The sequence below is a fragment of the Periplaneta americana genome, chromosome 15, assembly GCF_040183065.1.
Source record: "Periplaneta americana isolate PAMFEO1 chromosome 15, P.americana_PAMFEO1_priV1, whole genome shotgun sequence".
Taxonomy (NCBI): domain Eukaryota; kingdom Metazoa; phylum Arthropoda; class Insecta; order Blattodea; family Blattidae; genus Periplaneta; species Periplaneta americana.
In genome coordinates this window covers 25,819,943-25,833,340 of record NC_091131.1, presented here as the reverse complement: position 1 = coordinate 25,833,340, position 13,398 = coordinate 25,819,943, and the positions used below count along the sequence as shown (strand labels likewise).

The 13,398-nt window shown below is 37.5% G+C and overlaps 1 protein-coding gene across 2 annotated transcripts; it reads right to left on the bottom strand.

Moving 5' to 3' along the window:
- Nucleotides 1-2,229: 2,229 nt before the first annotated feature.
- On the bottom strand, nucleotides 2,230-9,631 carry LOC138715623 (uncharacterized). 2 transcript variants are annotated; one of them, XM_069848698.1, is made up of 4 exons: nucleotides 9,571-9,631; nucleotides 4,546-5,401; nucleotides 2,626-3,717; nucleotides 2,230-2,418 (listed from the first exon to the last, which is right to left on the bottom strand). In XM_069848698.1, exons 1-3 carry the CDS (start codon nucleotides 9,571-9,573, stop codon nucleotides 2,693-2,695), a joined length of 1,884 nt encoding a protein of 627 aa, XP_069704799.1. In that variant the 5' UTR covers nucleotides 9,574-9,631; the 3' UTR covers nucleotides 2,230-2,418; nucleotides 2,626-2,692. The 2 variants fall into 2 exon arrangements, with proteins under 2 accessions (XP_069704799.1, XP_069704797.1); XM_069848696.1 differs by having other exon boundaries at nucleotides 2,626-5,401.
- Nucleotides 9,632-13,398: the final 3,767 nt, after the last annotated feature.

Below are 13,398 nucleotides of genomic sequence, written 5' to 3'. Positions count from 1 at the left end.
TCATTCAGAAAGAGAGAAAGACGGTTATGAATTAAAAAACTGGACTTCGAAGGAGTCGTTTTGACTACCTGAGAAATCTAATTAAACATTACCTCTGAAGAATAAACAAACCAACGTCTGTCTGTTATTTGTCTCAAGTATTAGGCTAAATCAAATGCACAGAATATGTGCAACCTGATGACTAAGCGAGGGTTCGATTCCCGCTTGGGCTGATCACCTGGTTGAATTTTTTCCGAGGTTTTCCCCAACCGTATGGCAAATGTCAGGTAATCTATGACGATTCCTCGGCTTTATCTCGCCAAATAGCATCTCGCTATCGCCAATCGCATCGACCCTAAATAACCTCGTAGTTGATACAGCGTCGTTAAATAACCTAGTAAACAAATACTATCATGTGGAAAACCTAGGCGTGGATGGGCGGACTTCTTCAAACAGAGAGCAGACCAACAGTGGTCTCGAGTAGCAGGAGGAAGAAGTGAATGGACACCAGGTGACCCGCGTTCGAATCACGGTTGGGACAAGTTACCTGGTTGAAGTTTTTTCTGGTGTTTTCCCTCAACCAAATATGAGCGAAATGCTGGATAACTATCGGTGCTGGACCCCGAAGTAATTTCACCGGCATTATCATATTCGTTTAATTTAGATGCTAAATAACCTGAGATGTTGATACAGCATCATAAAATAAAATAACCCACTAAAAAGCACCTCGACAGTCATCTGAGCAGTGTGTGGAAAATGAAACAGTACGAAGATAATCATACATTACCAAGAACTAAAAACTCACTACTGTATAATAAAATTCAATAGAAAATCAAGCACAACTTGTAACGCGAATTAGGTCGCCGCGTTAGAAAAGTTTGTGCTTTCCCTCGAGCAAGAGGCCTTTGCCTTTCACGGGACACAATAGCTATCTTTATCTTTTATCTTTAAGGTTGTCTCAATTCTGTGAATGTTTTCGAATTATACCAACTCAAGCAGATTATGTTCTTGAAAGAACTGGGCTTATTCTAGAACGGTCCGTACCTGTGGAGTAACGGTCAGCGCGTCTGGCTGCGAACCCAGGTGGCCCGGGTTCGAATCCCGGTCGGGGCAAGTTACCTGGTTGAGGTTTTTCCCGGGGTTTTCCCTCAACCCAATACGAGCAAATGCTGGGTAACTTTCGGTGTTGGACCCCGGACTCATTTCACCGGCATTATCACCTTCATATCATTCAGACGCTAAATAACCTAGATGTTGATACAGCGTCGTAAAATAACCCAATAAAATAAAATAAATTCTAGAACCGAATACAAGGAGAAGTTTCTCTCTTTCATCTAAAGAGCAATTACGAGTAATATTTTCATTGGACAGGAAATGTTGCTCAACAACTTGGAGTTGCAATGACTACTGATATGCAAAGACTTTGAAATGAAATGAAAAGTGCAAGTGCAGAATTTTCTCTAATAATTTATAAGGGGCAGAAAGACTGAAATGTTGCGAAGCTTAATGGTGGAATAAACCACAGATTAGTCTTTTTCGTTTTAAAAAAATTTTTTCTCGAATATTTTAGAGATGATTATCCAATTCGACCCTCCCAAATACTAACATTGTAACTCAGTTTTTTATGGTTTTGAGTTAATCCTGGTTAATATAATCTTAAATTGTTTCTTTTCCTTCCAGTACTATCATTGTAGCTCTAAACCTTCCCAATCGTATGTAAAATCTTATTGTTACTATCTGTATACACTGATTTACATGATCATTTTAAAACTTCATTTGCTTCTCCTGAAAAATGGAAGAAAGTAAGTTACAATGTTAATACTTGTGTGGGTCGAATTGTTCTTTTAATATAGTCAATACAAATCTTACTCGTATTTATTATTTTGTTGAGAGCGAATATTGACAACTTCATTAATCGAAAATCTTCTAGAAATTAATACTGATGGCTTTCAGACAGTAAATCATGTTGTTGATCTAGAAATCCAGGCAGAACACACAAGAAAAAATATAACCAGAGATTGTAATAGGCCATTGAAACATAAAGAATAACCGGTTGGTCGATTATGATGATTATATTTATGATGATGATACTGCTTCAAATTTAAATATCATACTTAAGCACCGTTGGCTCAGAATTTACTAAAATCATATACCGTAATTATATTTGAATATCATTAGTTGTGAATGTTTTTTAGGAAATCATGCACATGTGTGTAATATATAAAAAATATATTTATTATAATACTTCTACTGTGAATAGATACAATATACAATAATTATTTACCACATATTAATATAAGTTAGAAGTGTAAGTAAATTCGCTAAATTGCAATAATTGTCCATGTGTACAAGTACAATATACACAAAACCTAGTATTGCAAAAGTCGTCTTTAACATACGTCACAGAACGATGACGCCGGTGAAAACAAATACTGCGATCTGAAAAGAAGATAGAAAGTAAGCATGAGTTTATTACGCTAAGAGTAAATTTGAATTTTAAATTCTAAGCGAACCCGGTTCTATGAATATCTCAGTTAACATAAATTTAACATGTAGTCAAACCGAATGCTACTTTCAATAGGAAGTGTTACCTTTCTTGTTCCTCTTTAGAATAGTTTTCACAAAAAGGAATCCACTTTTACTTACGTGAAACGAAACGCCTTTTGCAAACTGCAGTAGTTGTTTGTACAGCTACTTAAGAGTCTTGTTTTGTTCATCTGTACCCGCTGTGGAAATCTCCTGTTTCTGAATGTAATCTCGCTTCCTCGGAATCCTCTGAAGATGCCGCCGTCGCTGATCTTGACTGTTCATTGTTTTGTAAATTGCTGGTCGATCTTGGGGCGGAGTGATCCGGTTCACGTCCTTGCGTCGCCTCTTCTTTTACCATTTGCTGAGCTCTTTGGAATACTACTCTGGAATATCCGCTCCCCGTAGCAGCTGCCAGTGTAGACGGCTTGAAGTCGCTTTCGTTCGAGAATGGTTCTGAAGGGAGCGTGGTATCAGATCGGGAGTTACCGAAGTACGGACCACCTTGGACATGATTTGATGAATCTGAATAGGATGCTCCCCTTTCTAGGGAGTACCGCAGTGCATTTACACTCTCCTGTGACTGTTGCGGCACTAGATCTGTTTTCAGTGAAACGTCTGTGGCAGAATGTCCTGCATTGCTGTCGATAAAGTGTTCGTGGGAATCTGATCTGAATTCTGAACTTGGTTGACTGTCTGCTATATTGTAGGACAGGGTTGGTTGTCCGTAAGAGTTCACGGGAAAACGAGGTTCTGGTGGAGGATTTTGGGAATTAATGGGAGAATTTTCTGGTTGAGAATTTGGAAAGGCAATTGAGGGAGAATGTTGTTGAGGTGACACTTTTGGTAGATAGAATGCTGCTGGCTCTTGAGGAACTCCATATGTACTTATCGGGGGTGGCCCATAGGTTGATGGCACTGAGGGTGGATATGGTGCCACTTGAGGTGGCCCATACACTGGGGGAGGGTAAGGTTGTAGTGATGGGGGAGGGTAAGGTGGTGATGATGGGGGAGGGTAGGGTGGTGGTGATGCGGGAGGGTAAGGTAGTGATGGTTCAGGTGGTCCGTATTCAGTAGGAGCTGCCGAGCTTGAGTACTTGATGACGTAAGGTTGTTTAACGCCTGTTTCTTGGAATTTAAAATTAGGTGGGATAGAGATAGGAGGTAGTTCAGGCAGTTCTAGCAAATTTGGTTCTGCTTCTGGAGCCGTGCCTAGAAAAAAATTTGAAATAGCACTTAAAATATTTCTTCCTGTCCTCGAAGTGCTTTTTTTATTTTTTAGTTTACTCCCCGTCCCTGCGTCGCCACCAATCACAAATTTACTATCCTCTTCAAACTTGGAAATAATTTTGTTTTTTACACCAGCACCAACTATAAGAGGGAAAGAACCTTTGAGACCCAGTATTTCTTTCTTTAGCTTCTTAAATTTCACAGATGCAATCTTTTTCAAGGGCCATGTAATGAAGGCGTATTTAACACGTTTCAAGTCTTTAGCCAAATTTATAACACTATAAATAAGACGACCCTTTATCACGGCTGAGCCTATGACTAACTTGAGCGGAATGTAAGCCTTGAGAATACCAAATTTAACTAATTTCTTAATTTTAGTTAGAATGAGTGCCTTTACTATTGCCAACTTTCCAACTGTTTTCGCGACTTTGAATTTCCCCACTTTCGCCAATTTTGAAACAATGTGCTTCTTTATCGCGAAAGGAGCTTTTAAAACTGCTGTTTTGAGTGAGTGTTTCAGTAACTTTTTCTTCAAACCAAACTTACCTAATTTTAGTAACTTAGAAACTACGTGACCCTTTGCATGTATTGCAGCCTTCAGTGGCTTCTTAATGACCGTTTTTCCCAGGTCTTCTAATATATCGTGCTCATGTAAAATACCTACTTTTACATCATCCTTAACTAATCCAATTTTACTGTCAGCAACTTGCTTATTTGGTTTAGGACCACCACCTTTAAGATCACCACCTGTTAGGGATTCTACAATAACATTGTTAGGACTTAGATACCGAGCATACCTAACAGACGCACCTTCAGACTCTTCAGAATTCGAAGGCGAGAAAAGTTTCAGCGTGTTGATGAGGCTTGAAATGAATGCAGGTTTCTTGGACAGAATACTCTGAACAGTCGACAACAACGAGGAGTCACCCTGTTGAGGTAGCAGACTGGCCAGAGACGCCAAAGTAGACAGATCAACTCCAGGTGACGGCGGACCGTACTCACTCGCCGGTTCTCTGGGGGACTTCTGTTTAATGAGGTTCGCTAGAGACGCTAGTGCTGATAACTGTTCAGGACTCAAACCCTTCTTTTGTGGAGGACTGGACAGAGAGCCGAGTACAGACAGCAAGGATCCACCAGACGACCCCTCTTGAGGGAGTAAGTTAGCCAGCCCGCTGAGGTTGTCTAAGGCTGAGAGCGCTGCCGAAGTATCTCCGGGTGCTTCTGGACTAGGAACTGGAGGTGGACCATAGGATTCTACGGGTTGCGGAGGCGGTGGTCCGTACTGTGCAGTAGGCAGGGGCACGGGTCTTATGTCTATCCCCTGGTACTTGTGCACCCTCCACAATGGGTGCTTGTTCAAGGGTAGGGCTTCTCCGTCGGCTGGGGGAGTTTCTTTTTCTTCCTCCCCCTTGGATCCTTCGAATATGGAGGATATGGAAAAGGAGCGAGCTTGCGCCGACTTGGGAACAGTTGTGGTGTTGTCAGTGAGAGAATCTTGTGCACCGTGGATGGTTCTAGATGATGCCACCGTGTGTCCATGGCTCTCTGTCAGGTTGTTTCGGACGTCTGTTTTATCCTGGATGTAAGCAACTTGTGACGTCTCTGCGTTCTCTGCTGTGGTGACAGATAACACGAGGAGAGCTGCCAACAGAGTCTGTTGCAGTGCCTGTATCGAATAAAATAGATTAATAATAATAATAATAATAATAATAATAATAATAATAATAATAATAATAATAATGTTGCTCAAGCATATATATTATTTTAAATATTATTTTATTTTATATATTATTTTATTTTAATGTACCGAAGTACATATGTATTATTTTATAATTATTTTAATGTACGAAGTACATATGATATTTCCATGCAGATATTCTGCGTCATCATACGATGAAAGAGTAATGGAACGGAGAATAGTATATATGATATGCGTAAATCACTTCGTGATTTAAGACGGCGCTTATTCCGTCGGATCCCGGCCAACTAGTCACTCATAACGAGTGCACCTCAGCACATGTGTGGACTTCGGTCCTACGTTCATAGGCATCTATGACGTAGTGCAGAGGGCGGCCACTAGAGGGAACCCAAGAGTTGGAGCTTAATCTGAGACGATTCTATCCGACGCTGGGGAGGTATCCGGTGTGGCTTAGTGGATATAGCATCAGCACGTAGAGCTGAAAACTCGGGTTGAAATCCCGGCGCCGGAGAGAATTTTTCTCCGTTCCATTACTCTTTCATCGTTGCTCAAGCAGTAAATATTGTAGCTTGAAATCTAGCAAAGTAAGGTTTATTCACGGTCACCGTTAAAATAATAAAATTATTAGAGGCTTCAGTAATCAATGAGACCGAAAGATAATTGTATTTTGCTCTTTTTTCCCGAGATTATAACTCGGATCCGCTGAGTTGGTAATTACATTAATCAGGGACGTCGCTAGGGGGTTGCGAAAGGGTGCGCAAGCATCCCATAAAAATCGGAGCACCCCTTTCTGCACCCCAAAGGGCAATTTATTAACGAAATACTAGGCATAAATTATTTTGAAGAACAAAAACAAACAAACAATTTCTTGGATGTGAAAAAAACTACGTCCCTTAGTGTATTGTAATGGATGTGATGAGGAATAATAATAATAATAATAATAATAATAATAATAATAATAATAATAGTAATAATAATAATAATATTATTATTATTAATAAACAGATGTATAGTATGCGCGCAAGTGCATGAGAGAACATTTTGGATTTTTTATGTACCACATTTTTACAGCTTGCACCCCATTTTTAAATCTCGCACCCCATCCGCACCCCCCTTGCTCTGATCCTGGCGACGTCACTGACATTAATTACCACAAAAGTCATGTCATAGCAGTGGAATTATTTGTGCTCCAATGTACAGCTTATGATCAACTTATGATCAGTATTTTTTAAGTCGTTGTTCCTTGAAACATAAATGTGTAATAGTTAGTTACACTCACAAGAAATATATATTTAACGTAACAATATTATTTGGTAATGTTCATTTCATAAAGGAACATATGATAGCAGTTGAAGTTTCTCTGGCTGGATTATTTTTGGAACATGGGAGGAGGCAGTAGGAGGAAAAAGAAAAACTTAACAAATTTACAAAAATTTAAACGAATGCAGACTTCTGAGCAACTCCTAATATATCGAACTACGTATTTTCACAACTGCATTACTTTCTTCATTGTTCGTTAGGAAGAAAGTAGAAACGGGCGGAATTTTAAGTAAAGAGACATTTATTCGTTCGAATATACTCGTAAGACATACTTGTCTCTCTTACTTTATTACTTCTGTTACACACAAACTTCACTGTAAATGATGTTAGTTCTCCTTTACCAGTCCTGATATCCCGAGTCACTTCCCCCAGTCTACTGTAGCAAGAAAAAAATTTAAAAAAGGAAGAGGAAGGAAGAAAATCCGCTCACAGGTCATTAGTTTCTGGAAATCATGACTGCCGAACAATGAAAGTCACGACAAAGAAAGAAACAGTCTGCCTTGATTCGAAAGTGTTAACAAGGTCAAATTAGCAAAAAATAGTCTAATTTAATTTGATATTAGTAGGTTATTCAAATTAGCTGCACCTTGTTCTCTCTCTAAAGAAAACCCATGTTAACATTTTAGTTAAATCAGTATATTGTATGATTGTTTTGCAATTTTTTTTATAAGTAACTTTCTCTATAAACCGCAAAATACAACTAGAGAAGGTTCAATCCAATCACAGTAGTCTAATTCACTGTTAAGTATGAATATTAGTAGCAGTGGTTTGGAAATTACCGTTTTCCATAGGAAGTGAAAACGACTTTTGTTCTAGGTTTATAGATTAAAAATCTAAACTCTGAAAAAGAAACGAACGTCGACAATATCGACCATTTCTAAAGAAATGAACTCGTCATTTAGCCAAAATTTGCACTGAGATTCATATGAAGTCGTGAAAGCAATAAGCTTAAGAAGAAGAATTGGTGGTGGTGGTGGTGGTGTGGTAAAGTTCCTGGGTAGGTCAGTTAGTAGAGCCTTGGTGCGTTTAGCTAAAGGTCCCGAGTTCGATACTCGGTCCCTGAACAATTTTTTCCTTGAAATTATTCACAAAAATACATTGGTCTATAGTTAATTTGCGATTCATTGCAAGAAACTAGCAGTTATTGCATAGAGACGCAACCCAACACAGTAAAATAAAACAAAACAACAAGACATGCCATCGGAAAAATAGTTGATCTACCAACATGGTTATCAACCCACCACTTATTACACCAGCTATTCGTTTGTTCAAGTTATGACACCTGTATATGCGTACAAGTATGAAACCTAAGAACGAATATTGGGGAAAGCGACTTTTGACCCACCTCGTATTTTACCCATTGAAGATGATCTGCATAAATCTACAAGGAAGTAGGCACTTGAATGCAAATGTCAGTTATGCTTTTATAAGAAGGTTATGAGAGAAATGACGTGCGTCCATACAATATAAAAAAATATATATATATGAACAAATTTTGACAGAAGGACAAGTTCTGTGATTGAAAAGATAAGTAATAATTTAGATTTTATGAGACATGTCGTACTTTCAGCTGATGAAACTTTTTGTTTAAATCTCAGAGTCAATCGTCATAATTTTGTGTGTTAGTCTTCAGACAGTCTTGATTCGATGACGAAAGCGCGCAATGAAAGTCGATGCGTGAACATGTTTAGCGGGAAATTGCAAAATTGTTTATTTTTATACATAAAATCTAATGCTGATTTAAAATACAGGCACTTTAAAATAAATTACATGTTATTAAATATTTTTTTCACTCTCTATACGTGAAAAAAATATTTAAACGCTTGCAAAATAATCATTTATATCGAATACATGTTGTATGGATCATTTTTTGGTAAAACTAAGAAGCATATAATTACAAGAAATATGCAGTACTTTTCATACACCCTATGTAGCACATTTCTAAGAAACAGCGGTGTGTTTTTTTCGATGCTTCTATCTTAATGTATTACAGTTTAAATGTGTTAAAATATTGCAGCTCACGTTGTACCGCTAAGACTATTTCGTTTGTATGACGTCATTCCATTTTCGGTCATTGAAGTGTAATGAAATTTTGAATTACAACCAATTACATTCATACATCGCGATAATTTCTGCAGCTCGATTTATCACTATCAATTTATCCCAGAGTCGTTCTTTTGTTTAGTCAGTGTCGCCAACTGTCTCCACGTAAATCGATGAGCATGAATCCATTGTACTAAATAAAGTGCGACATCCTACTTCCACATATACAGTACATTTTCATATTCTATTCCATGTCCATTGTATTTAAAGAAAATGACACTCCTTCATAACAATTTTTCATTTAATTAATGTATTAATCAGGTTATTTGTAATTATACTATAAAATGTTCAAATTGAACTATGATTTCAGCAGATAATGAAAAAGTAGTTCTGTTATAATAACAAGGAAAAAGCGCAGTACATGTAATTAATATTTTTAAACCTCTATTTCACTTTTCTCAATTGGTATCACTGAATAGCATTCAATTTCTTTTTTGCGGTAATTGTTATTCATCTATTTCGACTTCACAATGTCTGAATAGGTTAAGTATTCATAAATATACAATTATTTATTAACATTTTATGAGCGAATTTTAGGGATATATTATTTACATTTTTATTTTATTCACGAAATAGTCCTAATAAATGTCACTCGAGGTCTGAGATTTCCCAAATAAATCCACTCACTTCGCTCGTGGATTGATTGTCAAATCTCAAGCCCCTTGTGACATTACTATAGATAATTTCAAAAAATACTTTCGGCATCTACTTACCATATCAATTCAATGGCGCTACCTTGACACACTCTGTCCACAGACTTTACATAAACTATTTAAGCGAGCGCTTACAGAACATGTCTTATATATATCCTCCGTTAGAAATTTGCAGGGTGTTTCCAACCCCGTTTGAGCTACAAAACTAGGTCTCTCGTTGTAACTTTTCCCTTGGAAATGAGGTCGTCACATAACTGTGAATTTATAGTGACTATCTAGAACTAAATATTCTAATATTAATAATACTTGTTTTATACAAAGTTTTCTATCAAATTATTACTTAGTTTGTTTGAATTTATCTTCATTTGAATCGTTTTGTTAACATGATATGCCTTAAGACTTGCGGGTAGCCTGAAAATCAATTTTAAAGCTATGTGGAACTTTCAATTAAGAATTTCCTTCACCTTCGAAACATGAACATTTGTCTATTGTCTGAGCAAGATCCTGTTTCGTCTTCGGTGGAAGCGCAGTGTAATTCACACTTAACGGTTCAGAAGTTTCACTGTCCTTACGGTTACTGTAAACACGAGAAGTAACAATAAATATCTCCTTAAGGTGAGCGCTCACCAACCAGAACGGATTCGTTCGCCGCGTTCAGATTATTATTCTTTGCACTATTTTAAATGGAGCATCGTCAACTTGGCCATATCGCCTCTGCCCGCATGACCAGATTCCGTCCAGAATAAAATATGGCCAGAGAATTCTAGAGAGTTTGCTTACGGGCAAAGATTAAAATAAAAATGTCATAAAAATAATTTTTAAAATGTACACTAGTTTTATTTTTAAAATATAAATTTACTCTGTTATTTTAATAATTGCTTCGATTCACATTGATGTGATTGTTTGACGCTTAGGCCTAGCGCGTACGAGCGGATTTTTGTCCGTGCGGATATTTAGCCGCGGCGGTAAGAAAACAGCTCTCTTAATTTGAGTGGGCACACGAACGGTGAAAGAACAGCTGTTTTCTCAGTCTAGCTCTAGCAGATAACACCCAAGAAGAATTGTGGGAAATCTGTAATATGTGCTTTATATTACGTCTCCGAAAACAGCGAAGAAAGAGGAATGTGCGTCCATCCCCTCTTAAACCAAAGACTACTTAAGGGACAGATTCATTGTACAGATACGGAATTAAAATTTGGAGCGAGTCTTGATGGGAGTCCGCCTGTATGTAGGCCTAGGCAGTAATTTCGCACGACTGTTCACAAGTACCATATATACAGGGACTCTTGTTTACTGTACAGCGTGCGCAGTGTATTGTAAGCGAAACTTACACAATAAGGGAGCTCCAAATTTTATTTCCATCAAATTTTATTTCCATATCATATCGTAAGAAACTGTCTGGATATTTTAGAATGAGTAAAAATTCATTCAGCGTATGTATTATTAAACTTCATACAGCAACACACAGCTTATGAGGTTACGAACAATTATGAAAAAAGCAGTAGCACCAGAAGAAAGACTAGCAGTCACCGTCAAGTTTTCGAAAATTCGGCAATAATAAGAGCAAGAAGGATTTATCTTCATCAATTTCTTCTGTTCTACCGTCTTTCAGAATTTGTATGTGGGATTCTTCGAAACTAGGCTTCCTCGACATTAATTTCTTTTGCCTCTTTGTTTCCTTACTTGTCGAATACTTTCCATTGCGTTGGGATAATATATTACAACTGCATCATTAAGCGGTTGTTTTGCAGCTCGTGTGCACACTAATATATTGTGACACGTGTTTCATAATATTGCGCGGTTGGCGCTCCGCTCAGAAAATAGAACATGTTGCGTTTTTAAAACCGCTGCTGTAAACTATCCGCTCGTGAGTTCACATCAATTTCAAGCAATGTGTTCTGTCAAAGCGGTTTTCTAACCGCGGCGGATAAGCGGACGAAAAACCGTCCGTGCGCGCTAGGCCTTTAAAGGCCTTGCTCGCACGGACGGTTTTCCGTCCTCTTATCTGCCGCGGTTAAAAAACCGCTTTAATAGAATGCGTTGCTTGAAATTGACTTGAACTCACGAGCGGATATTTTATAGCAGCGATTTTAAAAACGCAACCTGCTCTATTTTCTTTTAGCGAGCGCCAACCGCGCAATATTATGAAACACATGTCAGAACATAGTGTGCACACGAGCTGCAAAACAACCGCCTAGTGATGCAGTTACGAAATAATATCCGAAGATAACGGATAACTGATAATAATCGAAATTGAGAGAAGGCCATCTCTCTACAACACACATTTGAAAGAATATAGTGACGGAAATGTGAAAGAAAAATAATGGACAGAGGTACACGAGACGATTGTATAAAACTGACGTCAGCTGGACGAGGAAGAAAGAGTTGCATTGTATTTGATATTTTAACACTGTATTACATGAAATGTAACATTATACAGGACGCTGTTTCCTTTTTTCTAATAATAATAATAATAATAATAATAATAATAATAATAATAATAATAATAATAATAATAATAATAATTGATAGCCGTCCCAACCAGGGTTTAATAATCGGCCTCCTATTCAATTCTAAATGAATATTTATATTTAATTTAATTTTTTATTTAATAGAGACTCTAGTTAGGTAGGCTATCATTGAAAAATTTATTGGAAATGCAACAAACAATTTAGGCTACAAGACAAATTTCATTTTATAAAGAATATAAATGATGATTAATTATGCAAATCGATGACTTCAGTGCAGTGGAGGATATCATGTGCAAGGTGCTGTCAGGAACTTTTAATTTTCGGAAGACTTCTAAGGACTCCCGTGGGATTGTGCCTCTAGCCCCAATCATAATTCCTATAAAGTCCCATGTCTTGATGTTATATTTTGTCCCCAAATCGCTGCATCATGGCAGATAAATTGCCCGTTTTTCTTTGCAGGCCTCTCTAGGTCGTTCCTCGCTTTTCTCAAAACGGACTGTAGGATCGAGAATGATTCCACAATTTTTTTTTTCTGTGTATAATAATGATATCTGCTCTTCGAGTTGAACCGTCAGCAGAAAGGCACCCAATTTCTTCGTACACCTCATACTTACCAGTCCGGCGAAGTTCATTGGCAATCATGGAGCGAATTTTATTATGACGGTCAGTTCTCAGTAATTCTCCCTTCCAGTACATGGGCTAAGGTTTCTTGCTCATCGCATCTTCTGCAATGGGTAGTACCAAGGCTTCATAACTGAGGCGCTCAGCGCAGAAATGGTTAAGCCACAAAATTAGCATATTGAGTATATTGCTTTATAAAGCTGCTTATATTGTTCTCTTCAAAGTCAAAATCGGCCTAATCATCATTCCCAGTTCTTCAATGACATTTTAGCACAGGTTTCGTGTATGTATCGCATTTCAAGAACTGTTACAAGAAGGTAAAGTGTAGATATAATTTTGTGGATTGGGCCATTTGTGCGCTGAGCACCTCAATTCTAAATCACTGAATTATACGCCATTATTAATTAATGCTGGGACCAAAGGCTTAATCATAAAGCACATATTCCATTTTTTTTTTCACAAAATTAATGTTTCTATTTTTGAAATTATCTGCTAGACTGAAAACATGGCGGCTTTCTTTCCGTTCGTGCGATCATTATAATATATATGGGCTATTTTCTGACCGCCACGCCGCGGCTAAATAACCGGACGGACAGAAATTCGCTCGTGCGAGCAAGGCCCTAGAATTACATGTAACTAAACGTGTCTTCATTTTGATTTTACTACAGTTGTTATTGTTATTATTATTATTATTATCATTATTATTATCATTATTATTATTATTATTATTACTATTATTGGTGTATTGTTCCTGTATTGCTATTATTTTTATATCTACTAAGTGTTCTTGCCATTC